This window comes from Heteronotia binoei, chromosome 1, assembly GCF_032191835.1.
Source record: "Heteronotia binoei isolate CCM8104 ecotype False Entrance Well chromosome 1, APGP_CSIRO_Hbin_v1, whole genome shotgun sequence".
Classification (NCBI taxonomy): Eukaryota; Metazoa; Chordata; class Lepidosauria; order Squamata; family Gekkonidae; genus Heteronotia; species Heteronotia binoei.
The window spans coordinates 166111343-166132502 of NC_083223.1; the positions used below are offsets into that span (position 1 = coordinate 166111343).

Genomic DNA, 21160 nt, shown 5'->3' on the forward strand with positions numbered 1-21160 from the left:
ATTCTTTCTCGAACTCTCCTCTCCAGACCTAAAATGGCGCCTGCTCTCTCAGAATACCATAGAGATAAGGGAGGGGCCACCGCGATAGAAAAAAGACGTATGGGGAAGGCCACTGGGTAGAGCGGCTGTCTCCAGCGTGGGGCTTGTCTGTGCCTCAGATCCAGCTCTGTGGTTATCGCTTTCGGATAGGAACTTTCGAGTTCTGTTGTTATGACGGGTGAGGGGGAAGCCGACGGCCAGAGGAAGGTAATGGGCTAAAAGCAATTGCGGTCGCTGATACCTGGTGTGCATTGTATTTAGGAAGGGCTGCGACTTCTCCAAATCATATGGCTTTTTTGGTTGCGGTCTAAATAGCATAAGATCGTCTTGACGGTCAGGAGGGTTCATGTAGCGCTCATCCGCACGCCACTGGACAGTGGGGAAAGGCTACTGTAAATAGTTGATATATAGTCATTTGTTCCCTGCTCTGTCCCTCTCCCCGGTACCAGCCGTTATGCAGAAGCACACTGCCTCTGAATGTGGAGGTTGCGTTCAGCTATCATGGTTATTATCATAGACCATTCCTTCTCTTTAAACTGGATTTCATCACACCTATGAAAGGCTTGACCCAAACCTGATTCCACATACACTTAACACTTGGGGATAGTTATCAGGGAATCGCCATTGTACTCAGATCTTTTGCAGTCACAGTTACAAATGGGGTTGTGTGGATTACCATCTATGTAAGAAATGGCTAATATTTGGAACGGTCATGAGGGAGCTTAGGACAGGGCTGAGAGGGTTGGAAGATGTGTAGCAGCAGAAAATTAAAGGGGTGGGGGAGTGCTAAAGCTGGAAAGGGTAGCTTGATTTGTGCCGGTTTGGTTTAAGGAGTTGAAAATGCCCCTTTTTAATTTCATTATGCTGTAGGCTGCTAAACTATGAAAAGAGTTAGGTGGGTAGCCCTGTTGGTCTGAAGCAGCAGAACTGGGCTCTAACTTTGTCCTGTTGCTACAGTCCAACACAGCTGCTCACCTGGATTTAGCACAACAGAAGAAAGTTGGAGTCCAGTGGCACCCTGAAGGCCAACAAAGTTGAATTCTGGGTATAAATTTTCCTGTACATGCAGAATTCAACTTTGTTGGTCTTGATACTCAGAATACCCAGAGTTCAACTTTGTACATCTTAAAAGTGCCACTGGACTGTTCCATGAAAAGAGTTGTTTTCAGTGCTCTGCTGGAAAGTACTCTCAAGACCCAACTGACTCTGGGCAACTTCATTTGTTTCTGGAGGTTTAGTTTCCACAATCTTAAATGGTGATTGATAGTTTTGCTGCATGAAAACAAAAGGTGCTATCTTACATTCATTGAACTGGAATAGAAATTTGATTGCAGTATTGCAGACTACCTTGGGTTTCTAGATGGAGCATCATCTGTTTCAGTGTAATTAAAATGTGTTCTAAAAAGAAAAATGAAAAATATCTGAATGTAATATGTTTTTTTTAAGTCAGTATCAGGTTCAGATTTATCTGACAATGGAATAGTATTTCTAAACAATGACATTCTTACTTATTATATTATGTTCCTTTTTCTATGTGTGGTGGAAAGGACACTGAGCCAACCTCACTGGAAGCGTGTAGACTGATCAGGTGAAGCTCCAGTCCCCCAAAGCTGCTGACTGGCAGCACTGGAGGTGGGAAGGGGAACTAGCAGGAGGGGAAGCCTATCATTCCTCCGTGCTCTCTCCCTGCCACTGAAACTGTTGTTGAGGCAGTAGCATTGGAGGCAGGCAGCTGGGTAAGCAGGAGGAAAAGCCTGTGCCATTCCCATCTTCCCCCCATTACTCAAATGAGAGCAGTGAAATGAGAGCAGGAGAGAGCAACAAACTGTCTAGCGAGTGGTAGGGAATGTAGGATGGGATCCCCCGCCCCCCGGAAGTCTCATGGGTCCCTACTTGTTATCTTTTTATTTTCAAATGTATGGTGGAACAGTTATTGTAGCAGATACAAAGTAGCTATACAGAAGCAGCAGTGCTACATCAGTAGTGGCTTCTATCCCAAAGCACTCCAACCACAGCCTGGAAAATCAAGAACTGATTTCCAGAAATCTCTTGCTTGCTTTCTCGTCTGGTTCCAGAATTGCACAGGTATCTCTTTTTTGTCCCCACACTTCAACCTCCACAGGGCAAATTAGTTTCACAGCCTCTTGCTATGGAACTGACCCGCTGCACAATGGTGCATAGCTAAAAGGACATATTGAATAGTTGAACAAGCTTTGCTGACAAATAAGAGAGTTAGAATTGATTTCTCTGTAAATCATGGAAAGAGGAGAATTTTAGCAGGAATGGTTATTCTCAAGGGAGCTCAATAATAGAAAAGACTATATCTGCTACAAAGCCATTAAAGAAAGGTACAGGAATCCTGTCTGTACTGAATCTGGCACTTTTGTTGAGTAGGGAGATAATTTTGTTGTTTTGGTCAGTAGACTAGGTAACTGAATTGTGAAGATGTTTTGATGTGATATATTTCACTTTTTTAGTCTTTTAAGCTGCTGGGAATACTTGATGTTGGAACCATCCCTTGTGCTCGGGAATCAGTGCTATATGGATCACTGGGTGCTTTAACTCTGGGTCTTGGACACTTCTTAGCAACTAGTAAGTACAAGTGAAAGCATGTGCAAATGGGGTGCAGGAATACCTTCTCTTTTTCATCCCTTCCCTTCGTTTGTTCATATACATGTTCATGCATGCATATGCTTTCGCACTTGCTGCCCTCATGCTGCTGGAATATAGTATAGTAGCTGACCATTAGCATTCCTCCTCTATTCAGCCCCTTCCCTGCAAAGGCATATAATCCTTTCTGATCCCTTATATTAAGATGCTGATCATAAGCACTAATAGAGCAGTGCTCGTGGAATCGAACACTCTGTTGCCACTGAAACTTGTAGGACTCCCCAAAGTGCCATCCCTGGGGTTAGAAACTCTTGGAAACCGCATGGAGTATAGCATAGCAATCTGCAATAGGAGATGAATGGTGACAACTTGTATGGGCTGAAATGTTGCTTGTGCAGATAGAATGAGTCCTAGGATCTAATTCTGAAAGTTCTTTAAACTTCCAAGCAGTTGAGATGTTTATAAACATTCTATAATGCCTCAGCAGTTGAATCAGTCGCTAAAGCGGACTCATTTCAATCAGCTAAATCCAGAAGTCTCACAACCAGAAGGTAAATTACACGCAGCCTGCAGCATGATGCTCTGGCAGTCCAAAATAGACAAAAACGCATAGGTACCATCTGGGATTTTTGTAAATTTTTTATGTTGTGGTGGTTTTAACTATATTTATTATGTATGCTGTACATCACTCAGAACTGTTGTGAGCCGGGACGGGGGTCTAGTAAATTATTCCTATTATTATTAATTTTAGAATTTGTTTTCTTTGTATATCTGACATTGGAGTAAATTAGCTAACACCATTTTTTTTTTTTGCTAAGCTTCTTTCTGTGCTGTAATTTGATATCTCATTTGTTTCCTTAAATATCTTCTGGATGAATTGAATGAATTCATAAAAACTTCCAAAGAATGCTTTTCTTTTCTCCTTTATTATCTAACTCCTGGGTTTAAAACTTATATTCAAGTTATGTGAATAATTTCCCCTCAGGCAGAGTGAGACGATCATGTCACTTTGGAGCAGGAGGCTTTATCCTGACAACATTAGGATGCTGGTATGTTTTTTCTGGAACTGATAGACTAATGCTACAGGATACAGTATTCAGACACGATACATTCACATGTAACTTCAGTCACAAGTTGAAGGACTATATTAGATTCAGCAGTATTCTCCCACAGCATTCCAGGCCAGGATCAGGAAATGTTCACCTCCTACAGCTCTAGCCAGCTGCCCAACAGAGTCTTTTAAATTCACATGGTGATGCAGTATAGTCATTGGTGTCGGGATTTTAACTAAATGTTCTCCTTAAAGCTATTAACATTTTTTTTGCAAACTTCCCCATTTCCCAATTCCAGAAGGAAACTTTTATATTTAGTTATACAAGCATGTTTTCCTCCCATAAATATTAAAAAATTGGGAGACTGTGAGAATGGTGGGTTGGCCTGGATGTGCCCTTTTGTGCAACATCCTTAAAAGACACTTAGGAGACCCCCTTCCCATACTAGCAACACACATTTGTGATGTCCAGAAGCTACAGAAAAGAAGGCTTGACTTTTGACTGTTAGCAGTAGTAACCCAAATGAAATAGAAAATATGTACCATGTATCTTTTGTTCTGAGTACTATTGCCTAGTGAAAAATTCTGTGAAGTTGTACTATTTTTGGACTACCAGCTTGTTCAGCTAAATACTGTCCCAAGTATTTGTGAATCAGGGGAAAGAAATCATAATCCTTTTTTCATTTAAGGTTCTACTGCCGATACAATAATGCAAAACTGAGGATCCAGCAGCAAATTATTAAAGAAGGGTTGAAAAACAAGATTTTGTTTGAAGGCACACAGTTTGATCCAGAGAAGCAAAAAGCAAGCACTGAAAGAAGTAATTGATAGTCATTGTGCAGCAATTTGTTGGGAACATCTGTAAGCACACTATGAAATCTAATCTGAGAAATCATAGAACTTGGTTGCTTCTGCATATTGTGTTGGATCCAATGGAAAAGTCTGATAAAGGAGATGTTGGAGTGAATCTTTTTGAGACTTTTCCAAGCAGCCTACTAGCCATGAAAAATCCTCTAGGATTGGAAAAGCTTTGTAAAATAAGCAAATAAAAAAGCACCACAGTACAGCACATTATAGCAAAAAATGGGGAATCAGGTAAACAGCCTTTTCTGGCATGTTTGAGGATGGGGAAGGTGGGTAGGGATTCACTCTGCCAGTTCCTTCTGGAAACTTTGTGAATCCATCTTAAAAGGAAGTAATTTTCTAGCCTTAGGGCTATCATAAAGTTGGATTTGTATTTTACACTTATGAAAACCAAAACCACATTAAATATACCATATTTGCTGTTTGGGGGAAGTCAAATCCAGTTAAATACAGTACATGCCAGGGAGGATGCTGAAAATGTCCTCAGAATGGTTCAGCTGGTTTTGAATTACTTTGGTAAGTTTATTCAGCAATTAATATAGACATGGATGCCTTTTGAGATGTAAAACTTGTCAGCAAGATACAATCAAATCTAAATTCTTGAAATCAATTTTAGTCATTTTTTTTTGTAAAAGTTGCATTATTGGAACATTTCCTGGATTATGTTTTGTATTCTCTCTCCCCCCCCCCCCCCTTGCTAAACAGTTTTCCCACATCACTTTTGCTTCAGTGGGGCTAGTAAAGTGTTTGTATTATCAAAATTTTCTAAAGATATAGATGAGAAATGAGTTTGCTCAGAATTTTTAGTGATTAATACCGTGCAAAATATTTACCAAAATGTATTCAATGTATATCTACATGCATTAGATTTAAGGCCCTTCACTAAAAGTTACGTTCTCCAGTAATGTTTTTCAGCACAGTTCTGTTCCTCAGGCTTTAGCCTCATTTCAGATGATTTGTGCATCTTCCCATTGACAGTATTATAAATGTTCTTAGGAGACACTTTCCAACTGCAGTAGTGGTTGACATGGTAGAATACCTGTTGTTTTTTACATATTGTAAAATTAGTGATACAAGATGCTAAATTTGTCCCTGCTCTACTATTTAAGAAATGAACATCTTGACACTTTTGTGGCCACAATTCAAATAAGGTATTTTAAGGACATGAATAGAAAATACGTCCTCTTGATAGCTTCCCTCAGTTCGGAAGAAGCAAAAGGCTGATTTCTTTTTTAGAAAAGGCATTTGCCCTTGTTGCTGCAGAAAGATGCTGAGTTACTGGAAATGGTTGCAAGCAAATTAATTTCTTTTTCTAAGATCCATGAATCATTCTAGACTTGTTATCAATCTATTGGTATCTGATAATTTATATTGTTCATATTTGGATTCTGAATGTAAATTATGGGCCTTTTAATTAAATACTGTGTGGAAAGCAGCATGCAGAAACATTTCCATGATAAACACAAGCTAATAAAATTTTAATCAGGAGGAAGCCCTTGCTCCCCTTTTCAAAACCATACATTTTGCTACTGTGAACTCAGATACTCTGAACTGAGATACATCTGCCACTTGTGGAGTGTGCTTTTGTGCTCATTAGCAGGATGACAATACTGCCTCTTCCACCAAACCAGAAACCGCACATTAACCAAATGTTAACTTGTAGTCACCAAAATGTATTTAAAAATCTACATTCAGTTGCTCCATTATATGACATTAGCATCTCAGGCTCTAGCCCACAAAGGCTTATCTGTCAGCAATTAAATTACAACAGGACTCTTTTTTGTTTTATCATATATTAGAGCTTAACACCACAAATATTTGTGTGCAGTAATGTTATTAACATGGGATTTTAATTAACATTAATCTGTATGCATACACAATGTTAATTACAACTGTTAGTTGGTTCTTGAACCAACTTGAGTGTTGAATGGGTAGAACAAGTCCTTTGAAAACAGCCACTAGATGCTTGAAGGCTTGCTCTCTTCCTTGCTGGTACAAGTTTACTGCAGTTTCCATCTTGAATAGGATTCCTCCATACACATGGTTATGTACATGAAAGTCAGGCAGCTGAGAATGCAGTAATAATTGAATCTAGCATGCCTGTCAAAAGGGCCTCTACCTATGAGACACAGGAATTTCTAACTATGCCTATATGGGGGGCTTGCTAAAATGGGTACAACAGTAGCCTACCCTTTTCCCTTCAGTCTTCAACAATGTGGTATATACCTCCTCAAAATATTCATGCATGTTAAATCATCTCCAACTTTTACCTCAAGGAAATACGAGTTAATTTAAAAGTCATTTTAAAATTTAGTCTTTGGTACACATTAAGAGTCAGTTTGATGTGGTGGTTATGTGTGGACTCTTATTTAGGACAACTGGGTTTGAATTCCCACTCCTCCTCATGCAGCTGCTGATCTATATGTGATTTGTTAGGTAAAAACTAACAGAACAGCAAATATACTATGGTTCTTTTTTCCATTTAGTGAACACCCCAATACATTCAGGCTATTTACAAACAAGATTTCAATTTATCCATGAGGGAGGGTTACTGCTGAATGAAGATCTGATCTGCAAATTATTTTCCAGCTCCAGAAATCATTAAGGGCAATACAAAGCTCTACTGTAGACTTTGTGGCATAGGAAAAGATCTTATCCAGCCAAGCTGCACAACTGCAGAGAGAAATCACAAGCAAATTACCCCATCTTGGGGTAAAAGATTTCACAGTACCAGAGCCACTTCAGGTTTCTTACATTAATCATGTATCTAAGTAACTCCATAGTTTTCCTACCTTCCAAATTCCTCCTTTTTTCCTAGGATCCCCAATTTAACTCCCAAAGAGCGAATTGTCCTTCCCCATAGATGAGAAAGTACAAGGGGGAATCTAGTTCTTTTTATCTACAGGTCTCACAATCTCTAGGAGTATGGGAGAAAGAAGTTTTTCTTGCAAGTACTAAAGTTATGTAGTTGAACCAAGGGATAATTTACTTGTCAAATATTACAAGTGATTATGCAAGTAGTTTGCTGAAACAGCATTTCTCTACTCTTCCATGTAGCTTTAGGCAATTCGAGGAATTCCAAGAGCCTTACTGTACACACTGGTGGTTTTTCTTTCCTTGACTATTGAATGTAAAAATCAACTGATGCTTGTGAGAACTCAGGACTAGTGTTAAAAGACATGCATACAGACACCTTTGCTAGCAGCCATCTGTATATTTAAATCTGACAATACAACCTTTGAATCATAACAACCAAGGTGGAGCAAAAGCTGATCACATATGGTGCAACTGTCCTTTCTATGAAAAAGAACAAACAGTTCTATACAGGGCAGAAAGCCCAAACCATTAAAAACTTCTTCCATATACTGCACACGTTAACTGTAACATGTATAAATTTCCAGCCCAGACCAAACTGCTACAGAACAGGCTGAATTGACAAACACCACAGGAGTCTGTTAATTGTTCTCAAGTGAAAGGTTGAGATTTTCAGCTTGGAGCATATTGACGTGTAAGCAATCTGTGGATAGTAGATAACATAAAGGACTGTGCCCTTGGGAACAACAATGCTGAGTCCTATTGAGCCAGTGCAGTGTAAATGATAAAAGGAAGACATGGAAGACACACAGTAATCACCAACTCCCACTGGGTGTTGGGCCAGTCATACCTAATGTACTTCAGAGTTGTGAGGATAAAGTAGGAAAGATCTATATAGGATTGTGTTCTGGGATCCCATGAGGGATAAAGTCCAGGTGTAAATTACACAATTCTCCCCCAATCAGAACTGTTAAGTTGCCATCCACAGCAATTCAATATTCACAAAATACCTATAGCTAATTCTTAACATAACCAAACACTGGAGATACATGAAGAACATAAGAGTTAGGGGTGCACATTCAAATTAAGTCCAAGCAGGAAAAATATCTAGAAAATACCTTTACAGTATCTTCTGGATATTTTTTCAACCCAACAGAGATTGGGGGAGGGGCCTATCCAAAATGGCTGGTCCTTGAAAATTTGGGATTTTTTGGAACTGGACAGCTGAAATTAAAAATGTTTGGATAAAGTGTTTAAAGGGGCAACAATCCCTTTAAATACTTTTTCATCTATTGGTTTCGATAGAGGATGGGCACCTTCTTTGGAAAACCACAAAATTGGATCATATGGTCCATTTGCTTTTTGAGACTTTTGGGGGGGGGCTGAGGAGAGGCACCAGCCAGTTACAAATTTGGTGCTTTTACCTTAAAAAAACAGCCACCACAGATACCCTTGGATCAATTTCCCATTACACCCTATGGGGACGACTATAACAGACCCCCCCATAGGCTATAATGGAGCAAAAAAACCCCCAGCAATCCCACATCTCTACAAAATCCAAATACCATTCTGGAATTGGGATTTGAGAATACCGGGAAATACAAATATTTGGGTTCAATATACCCAAGACATGTTGATTTGTTTGCTGTTTGCACACCACTGAATCCTGCTGCATCAGACCTGAATCAGTCTGCCTAGCTTAGCATCTTGCTTCACAGTCACCAACTAAGGAGGTCAACAAACTTTTCTTTTTTGGGGGGGGGGGGGATTTTCCATCTACTGTAGCAAGAATTGGGAGAAAATTGCTCCTTTCTATTCTGCTTGCACTGGTACAAGAGGCAAGGTGTGATTTATTACTATTTTCCCCACAAACTTCATTGGGTGCACACAAAGTTCTCTCTTCCATACATAACTATCTCTCATTTAGGGGGAAAAAACTAAATAAGCCCCTTCCCCAATTCCTTACTGCTAATTCTTTAGTAATCATAGGTGCGCTCTCATAGTTTTTCAAGCTTTGCAAAGTACTGTACTGCAAAAAACTAAAACCTTAAACAGAACTCCAAAGTATTCCAAATGAGGCCACACTAATACTATTTCCTCTGGTATCACACTTAGCCAATGCTTTCACAAGGCTTTGCATTACAGCCCCAAAATCTCTTCCCCTCTCAGTCCAAGTACTTAAATGATACAGGTCATCACCCAAAACACACCCGTTTAACATGCCATTGCAAATACCAGACAAATGCACATCACTGAATCTTTATATGCCTAGCTGTAACTTTAGATTTTACTTTGCTGTGGTAACATGAATCACTATCAATCTGAGACCCAGGGCACAATATAGGAAGAACACCCACCAACTTCACGAAACTGTTAAGAGAATAAAACACTCAAGATTTGTAAGCCTAATTTCCATGTTTTCTTGAAGTTCCCTCCAGCTCATTAAGACTTCAATACAGCAGGGGGGGAATTTGGTTCAGGCAAAGTTTGCTTTCAACACTGAAGCAACACTGTTAACCAATTCCTTTTTACTGTGAAGACATGCATGCGAATGTATACATCACTCATTAGAGTTGTGTATGCTGGCATTAAAGGGATTTTAGACCAATCTGGTGAGAATCCCAAAACAAGAGTAAAATGATTTTATTTTATTGCAAACAAACGTCTAAAGTTATTTTTTCCACCCACTATTCTTTAAAGAAGTAGTAATCAGCAGGCTAAGGAGATACACCCATTTGAGAACTAACATGATTAAAAATTAGATATAAAATGGGTGAATCACAATTCCATTTGTTTACAAAATGGTGGTTTACTACTACAAGCACACTAAATACACAGTATTTTGTGGGGAAAAGGTTACAGACACAGCTAACTTCATATAGATCCCATTAGACAACTGAATTTACAACAAGTTTGTTTAATAAGAAATGGGCAAAGCCAGTTTTCAGAATCAAAATGCAGAACAAATGGGAAAAAAATTGATGGTGTACCTTCACAAGTTGAGTCTCCACAGACAAATGCAACCAGGTTTTATACACACTCCACCTTCACTATTTAGCCTTAGGTTTGCTTTGCCTTTACCCAAACCTCTGCCAAATGATTAAAAAAACCTAAACACTCTACAGTTTATTGCCAAAAGGTTTGATTTCTCTGCCCTCTTCCCATACCTAGAAACTGCATAGGGAGGATGGAGTGGAAGATGGAGTGTAATGAGCATTATTTACATATTAATCATCATAGGGCCATAAGAAGCCTGGTTGCTTACTTTTCTGTTCTGATGACTCACGACTGTTTCTTAGAAATTAGGGAGGGGGGAGAAAAGGAAAAAAACCTTTAATAAGAGGACACCAGATACAAAGCAACATTTTACTTTTGTTGTGGTAAAAAAAAAATCACATTTTACAGATAAAATGTAGAACCCTGAAATACTGACACATTCTCTTATCGTGCACAATGCTGAGGTTCTTTTAAGAATCACTTTAAAACTGCAATTAAAAATGTACAAAAAAAAATCAAACCCACAAAGCTTCTAAAAAAGGAACCTGCAGGCACTTCCTCTTGTGGAATGTTTAAAAAGTTAGCCTACTAAAGAAAACAGTCGACTTCTTGTGAAGGTTTTTGAGAAATATGGATCAGTTCATTTTATTTGGGAATTCAATAGTATCCTTGGTGATAATGCTGGCTCCATGGCTTCTGACCCCAGAATTGCTGTATAAAGATAGAAAATAACAATTACTAACACTGAAGCACTATTTTGCAGTTGATAATGTCTAATTCTTGGAGGAGGACGGGCAGAACTTGCGTAAAGATCAATTAAATCTGTCTTAATAGCTTTCTTTTCTCTAGCTTTTGATTAAGCTTGAAGAAATGCAAAGCCCTACAAAAAGGTATTTATCTAAGTCAAACTAAACAAACCCCTGAAGATTACTCCCTTATCCTTAAAGAACATTTTTATCCAAGTTACTTACACCCTGCTGCCACTGGTTGTAGCCCTGAGACTGATTTTTGTAGCCACGATTATTTCCCCTTCCTCTGAAGTTCTGCAATAAAGCAAGTCATAGTTATTTAACATGTGAAGTCTAACTGCATTCATTATTAACTATACATACGCCAATCAATCTGGTCAGGATATCCAAGATTCTATTTATAGGAATTCAGCTTATTATAACAAATGCATGTGTTGGAACATACAAATCAGCATTTACTGGCTTAACTGAAGTCCTCATGTCAGGAAATTTAACTGCCAATAATTCCAACTATTATGTTTTAAAGTGCTTCTGAATTATTATTCTTCCTACAGCATTAAAGCTTTTACTGATGGCAGGGTTAAGTACTGTTCCTGAATATCTAGAACCATACAGGAACAAATTGGACCACAGCACAATCTGTTTCTGCAAGAAGTATTTTATGCATTCTGTTGCAATGGCAAGCTGCACATGTCAGATACAGCCAAGTCTCATATAGCTGCGCTTCCTGGAAAAAAAATGGGATTTTTAAGCATTTTGAAAAACAAAGGTTTTTCCAGCACCATGCTTTGTTTAAACCCATCTTCCCCACCTACACCATACTCTAAACTACTTCCATTTGTCCCAAAGTCTAGCAGGGCCCAGTGAATGAGCCAAGCACCTGAAGGTACACCACAACTTCAGCTAGGTAGTTATGGACACAATGAGTCCCTCTCTGACAGGGAATACTGGGTGCTGCATATAAAAATAGCAATATAAAGCTTCAGATTACCGGTAAAAAGGGCCTGCAAACCCTGAACAAAATTGGAGTGCTACCTTCCTGGACACAATACCTGATTATAGTTCCCTCTGTTGGGCATTCCACCTCTGTTGTAATTTCCTCTGTTTGAGTAGCCACCTCCTCCGCCACCACCTCTGGTTGGAAAGACAGGTCCACGAGGGTACAGATAACCTATTGCTCCACCACTGCCACCACCACCGCCTCCTCCACCTCCACGCTGGGGCATATTGCCACCTCTCCTATTGTATCCACCACGATTTCCAGGGACTGTGGGAATACATTTATTTTAACAATACTGGATCAATGACAGTAAATACTTTCCTATCTCATATTACTCTAGCCAAACACCAGGACATTCTAGTAAATGCTAAATTAACTTCAGAATCTGAATCCCAGTCAAGTCAACAACATCTGATTACATCTTATTAGGACCCAAGCTCTGTCAGCTCTAGAAATTAGTGCTAAAAATGAGCAGCTATTTTGAAAGCAATATTTCAAACTACTAAAATGCAGTTTTAGTCACTCTTAATACTTCAGCGGTCACAACAGTTTCAAACTTCTCTTCACACCCGTAACAGCTAACTAGCGGCTTTTTAAAAGAAGCATACGATTAAGATGTTGGGTTTCCCCAACAAGTACCACGTTTGAGACTTTTTCTGCCCTCCTCCTATGGAACTATACTTCCCATGTTCTTATATTAAGCGCATACTAGTTCCATTTGTCTGCCTATACTATGCTGAAGTAGAACGCTACTACACCCACCTAACATGAGTATTCTCTCCACATCCCTCCTGAAAACTGAGCAACTTACTAAACCCTTTGGATGTAGAGGCAAAACTTAGTAAGTAGGTTCTACCTCCTCCTCTGAAGTTGCCTCGCATGTTAAATCCACCACGTCCTCTCTGTCCACCTCTGTTAAACTGATTTTTACCACTCTTTTTGTTACTTTTCTTTGAACCAGTGTTTGGTTTCTTTTCTGGTGGAAGGGCTTTCTTGCTTTCTTCTTTGTACTGCTCCAAGAGTTTCTGGGCTTCTTCTTTTTGCAACTCTACATATATTATTTCATCAAAACATTCCGACACTTCTGGCAGGGTAAAATTTCCTATAACAGAGAGTCCCGAATATTCAGTATCTATTTCTGAAATAATCAAAATAAGCCAAAGACCCCCTCCTATATAAAGAATGCAAAACAAGTAATGGTCACTCAAGATGCTAGGAGTCCAAGATTTTTGATGATACATTCTCCCTATGAACTTGTACTGGGAATACATGTCTACTAAATATGTTTAGCTTAGTTTACTAGGGCACTTTATGCCAAGACAGCTTTGTGCATCTGCATGAAGCATATCACGACTGAGTAGTGTTAAGGGCTGCAGCAGAGGGAACACAATATAGTGTTGTCTTACAAAGTTACAGAAGTCTTCCAGTTTTTAATTTTAAAGAGGCATTAACTGTTTTAAGGCAAGAAATTTTGAATCGATTTTACATTATTCCTTTAAACAGATACTCAACATCCTAGAACACAGTATAGATTATGTTCCATGCCTTTCATTTTGAGCACTGCATGCTCTGGAAGATCTTTTCCCTCCACCTCTGCCTTCTTTTGTGTTCTTTGCTTGTAGTCTTCATCTTTTGGGCAAACAACAACTGCTTTACGCTGGAAGCCTGCAAACAGGCACATTTTTCTCCTCTGCGCAGCTGCAGACACATTTGTCTGAAAAAAATGCAGTAACTTACTACACGTAGCTGTCATTGTTAGAACTAAGTTAAATTAGTGTGTTCAGCTTTCACCTCCACATGTATAATGCAATGACTTTTTACAAGGAAGTTACGTACAAGTTAGGCTCTAGATTCTAGGGTAACCATTCTCCCCAGTTTCAAATATGTTACAAGCATCAGTACAACTATAATTTCAACTTTACACCTAAAATTCACATCTCCCACTGAACTTTAGAACCTATACCCCCTTACACAACTGTAGCTTAGATACATTAAGTAAAGTCCAAAATTAATTTTTGCCACCATACCTGATCCAGAATGAAATTCCGTTTCTTACGAGCAGCAATCTCAATGAACTTGCCAAGACACTGCGGAGCTCTCTGCAACAGTGTATTAAGCTTTCCAGTATCAGCCATCTGTCGCTTAAAACCAGCAACCTTAAAAAAAACCAAAAATCCAGTATTACTCAATACTGATTGCAATTGTTCTGCGCTAATTTTCCTTTCTTATTGGTCCCTTCTATCTTACAAGAGAATTTAAGTAGTCACTATACTGTTGCAACACAAAAATTTTAAATATGTTCAAGATTTAACAGAATCGTTAAAATAGCAAAATTTCTAATGGTACCTGATAAACTACTTCAACAAAAATCACTACTTACCATCATTTTATCCATAATAGTATTTGTTCCAAGGATGTTGTATTTCCCAGGGTTTTCTGCTGCATGTCTGGTAACCCAAGTAGTCTTCCCAGCTCCAGGCAAGCCAATCATCATTATCACCTAATGTGAGTATGGATGCATTAAACTGGTGTACTCTGCATCACAAATCCCTACAGGCAAACTTATTTTATGCTATTTTGCATTAACTGATTCCACCATAAACTGTTCTCTAACATCAGGGGAAACATTTATGACAACTTAGCATTCACATATGAATTCATGCTGGACCCCTTACTTACTTCACATTCTTTCTTCTGCTCTGGTCCCTTGGGTCCCCTAACTCGATCCTCCAGGGGAACATTCTGAATGAAGGTGTACCCCTCTGGTATGGGGAAGTAAGGTTCATCCTTCTGCCCAAAGTTGAACTCCACTGCACAGTTATGGCAGAGAACATGTGGGAAAAGGGGCCTTTCAGAAAGAAGTTCTTTACTGATCTTGAAAGCAACTCCAAGCTCCTGTCCATTCTTTGAGTAAGACAGTTCCACTTCATCACCATCAAAATTCTGTCAAACCAAAAATCACAATTTTTATAGCAACACTGAAGCATGTTTCAGTATTAAGTTTAAAATTTGTCCCCAATCTTGAGAGCTAACAAGTCCACTGTTTAAAAAGTTGGAAGTCATATTACATAAAGTGAATAGTAAGAAAATGAAATCTTACAGCAAAACATCCAATCACATCATTTTCATCAAATTTTTCACCAAAGTCTTCAGTTTCACAGTTGCATGTCTTTATTCCTTTCAAAGAGTACCCATAGGAAAATTCCTCCTCACCTGACAATATTAAAAAGGTACAAGTCAAGATTATTTTAATACTAGATAAATCCTTTTCTCATCATACTCTTTAAACTTCTCCTAATCTTACACAGCAGCAACGGAATACAAAAAGGTGTTTTTGCAGCTCACATGCTACTTCATTATTTCTTTACCTCCAGATCCCCATACTGCACTGCATAACATCTTAGTGCCTATGGGTACATGGCCAAGTGAAGAGAAGGAAGAACAGAAAGCCTTAAAATGGGAACTCTACAACCACTTGGCCCAGCTCTTTGAGTTAGTACTAGAGCAGTGGGCAAGCCCCTCAATCTCTTTGTTTTGTATGCTTCACCAGCAGCATTATTTTTTCACCCTCACCAGTATCAGACAAACATGCTTGGTACCAATTCTAGTCCCTCTTCCAAAAGGTTTCACATGTTAGTGCTTGAATGAGTGGAACCAAAGCTAGGCAAGAAAATGAAAACAGAACTGTGCGCTCTAGTTAAATGCATTTAAGAATATTCCACTTTGCTGTTCCTCAGAAACACAATGTCCTGTAGATACTACCGGCTACAACTGGTATGCCACGAGTGCTTAATCTTTTGTATACAAAAGATTTCACGTGAATTGTTTTAATCAGGCTTCATGTCATTGAACATACGTCTTGGATTGCCTTCCTTGAATTACAATAATTGACACCAAGGCACTGGAAAAAATTAAGTGAACCATTAAGGAAAATGAAGTAAATGCCTGAAATGCCATGAGCAAAACTACAGCAACAGAAAATAAGCACTCAAGTCTGCAGAAACCGTAACTCGTATCTATTCTGCAGACAGCACATACAAGGAAAAACACTTACCAAGTAGCATCCCACTTGTGTTCAGTGACCATCCAACTCTCACTTCATGTATGTCAATGTCTTTTGTATACAGATGCTTAACAGGAATCTTCTCAGTTACCTATTTTTTTCAAAAAACAATAGTAGCATACAACCCATAGCCACAGAAAGGTTGAACTTTTTGGAACAATTTAAGTACATGTGCTAGATTCAGCCTCCCATAATACAGATGAATGGCTTTCCAAAGTGGTAAACAAACACTAGTACTTTACCCATTGTAATAGGAAACCAACTTACAAACTAAGGTTCAAATTGTCAATAGAACAACAGTTCTTTCCTCAGTTTGAGAACAGAACATTAAAGAACGCAATCATTAAGCTTTCAACTTAGGTTTGCTGCATACACAAGCCAGAAGTTTCTTCAGATCCATTGTAAACCCATGCCTACACATGCCTTGTGAACTAATCATAGCTAAAATTAAAGAATTTCAACAGCATTGTTATGCACAGTAAAGCCGTAAGGACTAATCTGGGTTACCTTCATCTCAAAACAGACTTTTCCTTTAGATACTCCATATGAGGCTCTCCCTCCAGCCCAAAGAAAAGCAAAACTTTCCATAGTCAGTGAGGAAGCACTAAAACGGTCTCTTGAAATTTTAAAGTGTAGATCACAATTATCTGTTAGAGACAAAAAACCATAGTTGCAACCCACTCCAATACATCCTATAGGCATTTCAAGCATAAAAACAGCAAAACAGCTGTGATTAAATCAACATGAGGATCACCACTCAACATGAAAAACAGTTAAGAAACTTCAATAAAAATACAAAAATTATTATAACTGAGTGTTAAATGGTGATTTAAAGTAAGTGTAAAACTAGGGCGGGGGGGCACAAAAGACACTGGATGCCCTTAGCCTAATTCACTTAACAGGGTTGTTACAAGGGGAAAAACAGAAAAGGCATATTTAATCAAACCGCCATGCTTATCAATTGGCTCTAAGGCAAGTGTCCAGCAGGTTCAGGGTGCCACATGGACTACAAATGTCTTTGTAGCCCAAGAGATTACTCAAAATGTGTTACATAAAGGCTTCCAGCTAACCACCAGAGCTGGCCCGATTAATACTATAAATACCTGAAGTGCTCTGCCAGACAGAATCACACAGCTGCCAACATGAAAATGTCATCAGAAGCAAATGACAGCTTGAGTTATAAAAAAATTATCTGAAACATATTTCACTATTATATCATAATTCTAAATACTGGAATGAATCCTTTAAAAAGCCCAGTATGTTAGGAAAACTTCTCACTAGAACTTTATAAAGCAACTCCAGAATAACTGAAAATTTAGTTGTTTTGATGTTTTATTATACTTGTATTACTCCGCAATATCTGACTTTGTATACTGGACTAAAAGCATTTTAATAAGATTTCTTTTATCTCAGAATCTAGAGCATGATTTTATCAGATTTCTGTGTTCAAGAAAAATCTCCTTGAACATTATTTGCAAATAAAACACCTCTGCAAGAAGAAATTTACGGCTGTTTACATTAGCAATGAAACCCTACCTAAACTCCCACTTGGATGTGTGCTCCAGTCGAATAGGTTCTTGCTAATTTTCTTAAAAACTATACATAAACATAACTCTCCCACTGAAATTCATGCATTGTTATGGTGTAACTGCAGCTGAATTAGTACAGAGTTTAATCATAAAAAACCACCTAGCTGTGTAGTTGGAAATTATAACACTGAGGTGGTATACTTAAATCTCTAAAATTATTTTCCTACCGCTTCCAGCGTTTTAACTAATGCAACCTAATACTACAGTTGAGCTGAACTGCATTCACCTGCCCAACTCTGGTTTTATATAATGCTCCAACTGCTGCCAGCATTTTATTCTACACATTCTTCATTACCATCCTGTCATTTTAAAGGTACCAGATTTTTAAAATGTTCCCTTGAACTTATTCATTACTCTCTAAAAACAGGACAAAAGGTTGCACTATAAAAAGGCCAAATGCATTGTTTGGGGATTTCAATTTCTCACAAAACAAACAACTTGAAACAAAAAAATAAAAAATGCAACATGTTAAAACAGTTATGTCTGGAAACGAGAGCAAAAATTACATGCCTTCCAATATGCATGTTTAACACATTATTTTTAAAAGCCTAAAGTCTTACTGAAGGATGTTTAAAATCCAGGAGTACTTTTTATACTTACAAGTATCAAGACAAACCATTGTGTCGTCGAAATGCTCATCCTCCTCTTCAACAGGTGGCTGAGGAGATTTGGCCCTGACCAAGTAAAATAAGTTAGATAACTGAATATATATATATATATCTAAATACTAAAGAACCTTTCACAAATAAACATACCGAGAAAATTACTCTACCTGCTATACTTGTTTTCTTCAATATACTCAAAATACCCTCGCCCGTGGTCTTCACGCGGCCTCTTCACACCCCTTTTCTTTTCACCCGGTTTTTGTTCGGTTTTAGTTTCTCCTTAGTACCGGAGGGGAGGGGCGAGAGAGAGACAAAGTACGTTGGAAACTAAGTTATATAGGCACTTCATAGCCATAGCTATAAATGTTTTCTGCGTCGCATTAACAATTCCGTTACTTACTCGCTATCTGCATTTCCGCCGGTCTATCGGCTATCTAATGCTTTCGATTTCAAATCTCAAAGGCAGTGGCGAAAAATCAAGCAGGCCTTAAAAAGACCCGCCTATCCTTAGACGTAAAGGACTGTGGCGCAACACGAGGCCCAGACTCTACCAAAGGGAGATCTCCGCCTTCATTGTATTCAGTACTTTAACTCAAGCCCGGAGGGCCCTCCGAGCGGATGTGACGCACGCCACAAACGTTCTTTTGCACGTTCTACAGCGCGCCCCAGCGGCTCCTACGAGCCGCCCTTCCCCCTCCTCACGCGCCCCTTCCTCACGACGCTCGCGAAATGGCGCAGGCGCCCCTCCCCCCATGAGACACGCGGCACGAAAGGCCTGGAAATCCCCCAAGAGGCATTTCTAGCTTTCTCTCCTCCCGCCCAAGACAAAAAAAAATGGCGGCGCGCTCTGACCCCACTCCAGGGCTACCAACTGCCGCCGCCCATCCGGGTTCTACGCACTACTCACCCCCCTGGCGAGCAGGCCCTCCCGCTTTTTGTTGCTGCTGCTGCGCGGGCGAAAGCTGCTTCGCGCCGGGCTGGGCCGACGGAGCGGGGTTGGAAACTGAGGCGCCCGATGAGGCCCCGCCAGCACCTTTTCCAGGCCCTTCCTTAGCCGCAGTTCCGTGCGGCGGCTGCTGTTGCTGAGAGCCGTGGCCGTTGGCGTTCCCATCGGAGGCGGCCTCCTCTTCGTCGTCCTCCCCTTCCTGGAAGCCCTGGTCATCGCCATTCTCGTCGTCCTCGAGGTCCTCGGCCGCCTCCTCCTCCCCGGCGGCCACCCCTTCGCCGTTCTCTTCGCCCAGCTCCATGCCCTCCTCCTCTTCCTCTTCGTGGCTGGCGCCAAACTCGGCTTCCTCATCGTCGTCGCAGGCCGCGGCCTGGCCGGAGCCTCCGTCTCCTGACGCCATTAGGTCTTGGGCGCTGCCCGGCGCGGCCTCCCCCAACCCCTCTAGGTTGCCATTGCCGGGCTCGCCGCTCCCTAGGCCTCCGCCGCCCACCTCCTCCTGGTCGAGCGCAGCCTGGAGCCGCTCCATGAGCTCGGCCTTGAGGCCCTTGTCTGAGAGGCGCCGCTTCTTCAGCTCCTCCTTGAGCTCTGACACTTTCAACTTCTTCACGTTCACCGGCGAGCTGCTCATAGCGAAGGCTGCAGAGACTCGATGCGGTCTGGGAGGGAGGTGGCTGGATCGCGCGGCTGCGGCAGCTGCAGAAAGGGACCCGCCTGGCGCCAAATCCTTTCACCGAGGCTCGCGAGGCAGGGACGGTGAGCGCGCCTCACGGGATCGAGCACGCAGCGCTGTGCTCACCCCGCCCCCGCCGTTCTCTTAATATAGCCGCGCCTCTCCCCCGCTACCGTAAATACTAACCTTGTGCAGCAGTACCGTAAACTGAGGGTGCAACAGCCCCGCAGGTAGCTGGGGCTGCAGGCTCTGGACCCAGGAGGGCCTACTGCCAAGTATTCCTAGGAGTGAAGCCTTAGAGCTTTTTTCTGAAGGCTGCAATCCCATGCCCAACCACAGTCTGACCTGTATACACTTGAAACCAGTAGAACCTGCCAATGTGAATTGAGATAGCTAAAGAGAAAACTAGATGCTCCGATCTGGATCCAATACAGTATCTTGCACATTTATTTATTTAATTCATTTATACCCTGCCTTCCCCCCCAACGTAGAGCCAAAGAGGCTTACATCATTTTCTCTTCCATTTTGTCCTCACAACCACCCTGCGAGATAGGTTAGGCTGAGAGTGTAGCCCAAGGCTACCCAGAAGTTTCCATGGCATAGATAGGGATTCGAACCTCTGGTTCTCATATACCAATCCTACACCACACTGGCTCTCACATGCCAGTCATGGCATACAATAAAATGAAGTGTATCATCCTCGTCAAAACATAGTGTTGCTGTCATTGCAAACCAAAAATAGCATGTATAAATGGTAACAAAATTACCCTGAGCTGGAAATCTGTACTACAGCATTCCAGAGTTTTGTGATTATATGGAAAGTTTATATCCACATACTTTCATACACAGCTGCATAAAACCCCACTAACCACAAGAAAGGCAGGGTAAAAAAAAAAACCTAGTTCCAGAACTCAATATATTTGTCTTCCTTTAAAACAGTGATAAGACATGGAAGAGGAAGTTTATTGCTGTAACTGTGTGGCTAAAATGCAAGGAAAAGATGTTGGGTTGGAATTTTTTTATATTAAATAAAAAATAATATAAAATATCTTTTATTTTGTTGCAGGAGCAGATTTGTGGAAGGAATGGACTACTCCAGCCATTGGCTTAATGTTTTGAGCTGTAGCTCATTATTATTTTAAAATTATCTCATGAATTTCAGT

General features: G+C 40.3%; 2 protein-coding genes across 3 annotated transcripts; one reads left to right on the forward strand and one right to left on the reverse strand.

The window, feature by feature from the left end:
* Nucleotides 1–210: 210 nt before the first annotated feature.
* LOC132574357 (cytochrome c oxidase assembly protein COX20, mitochondrial) lies at nucleotides 211–6083 on the forward strand. The gene is made up of 4 exons (XM_060242755.1): nucleotides 211–246; nucleotides 2517–2631; nucleotides 3635–3698; nucleotides 4390–6083. The coding sequence occupies exons 1-4, from the start codon at nucleotides 211–213 to the stop codon at nucleotides 4526–4528; spliced, it is 354 nt and encodes a 117-aa protein (XP_060098738.1). The 3' UTR covers nucleotides 4529–6083.
* A 3922-nt stretch (nucleotides 6084–10005) lies between these two features.
* Nucleotides 10006–20116, reverse strand: HNRNPU (heterogeneous nuclear ribonucleoprotein U). 2 transcript variants are annotated; one of them, XM_060243781.1, is made up of 14 exons: nucleotides 19289–20116; nucleotides 18549–18657; nucleotides 18377–18450; nucleotides 16695–16834; nucleotides 16179–16278; nucleotides 15225–15337; nucleotides 14804–15067; nucleotides 14505–14624; nucleotides 14152–14280; nucleotides 13670–13838; nucleotides 12981–13226; nucleotides 12177–12391; nucleotides 11347–11418; nucleotides 10006–11086 (listed from the first exon to the last, which is right to left on the reverse strand). In XM_060243781.1, the coding sequence occupies exons 1-14, from the start codon at nucleotides 19953–19955 to the stop codon at nucleotides 11033–11035; spliced, it is 2472 nt and encodes an 823-aa protein (XP_060099764.1). In that variant the 5' UTR covers nucleotides 19956–20116; the 3' UTR covers nucleotides 10006–11032. The 2 variants fall into 2 exon arrangements, with proteins under 2 accessions (XP_060099764.1, XP_060099755.1); XM_060243772.1 differs by having other exon boundaries at nucleotides 18549–18660.
* Nucleotides 20117–21160: the final 1044 nt, after the last annotated feature.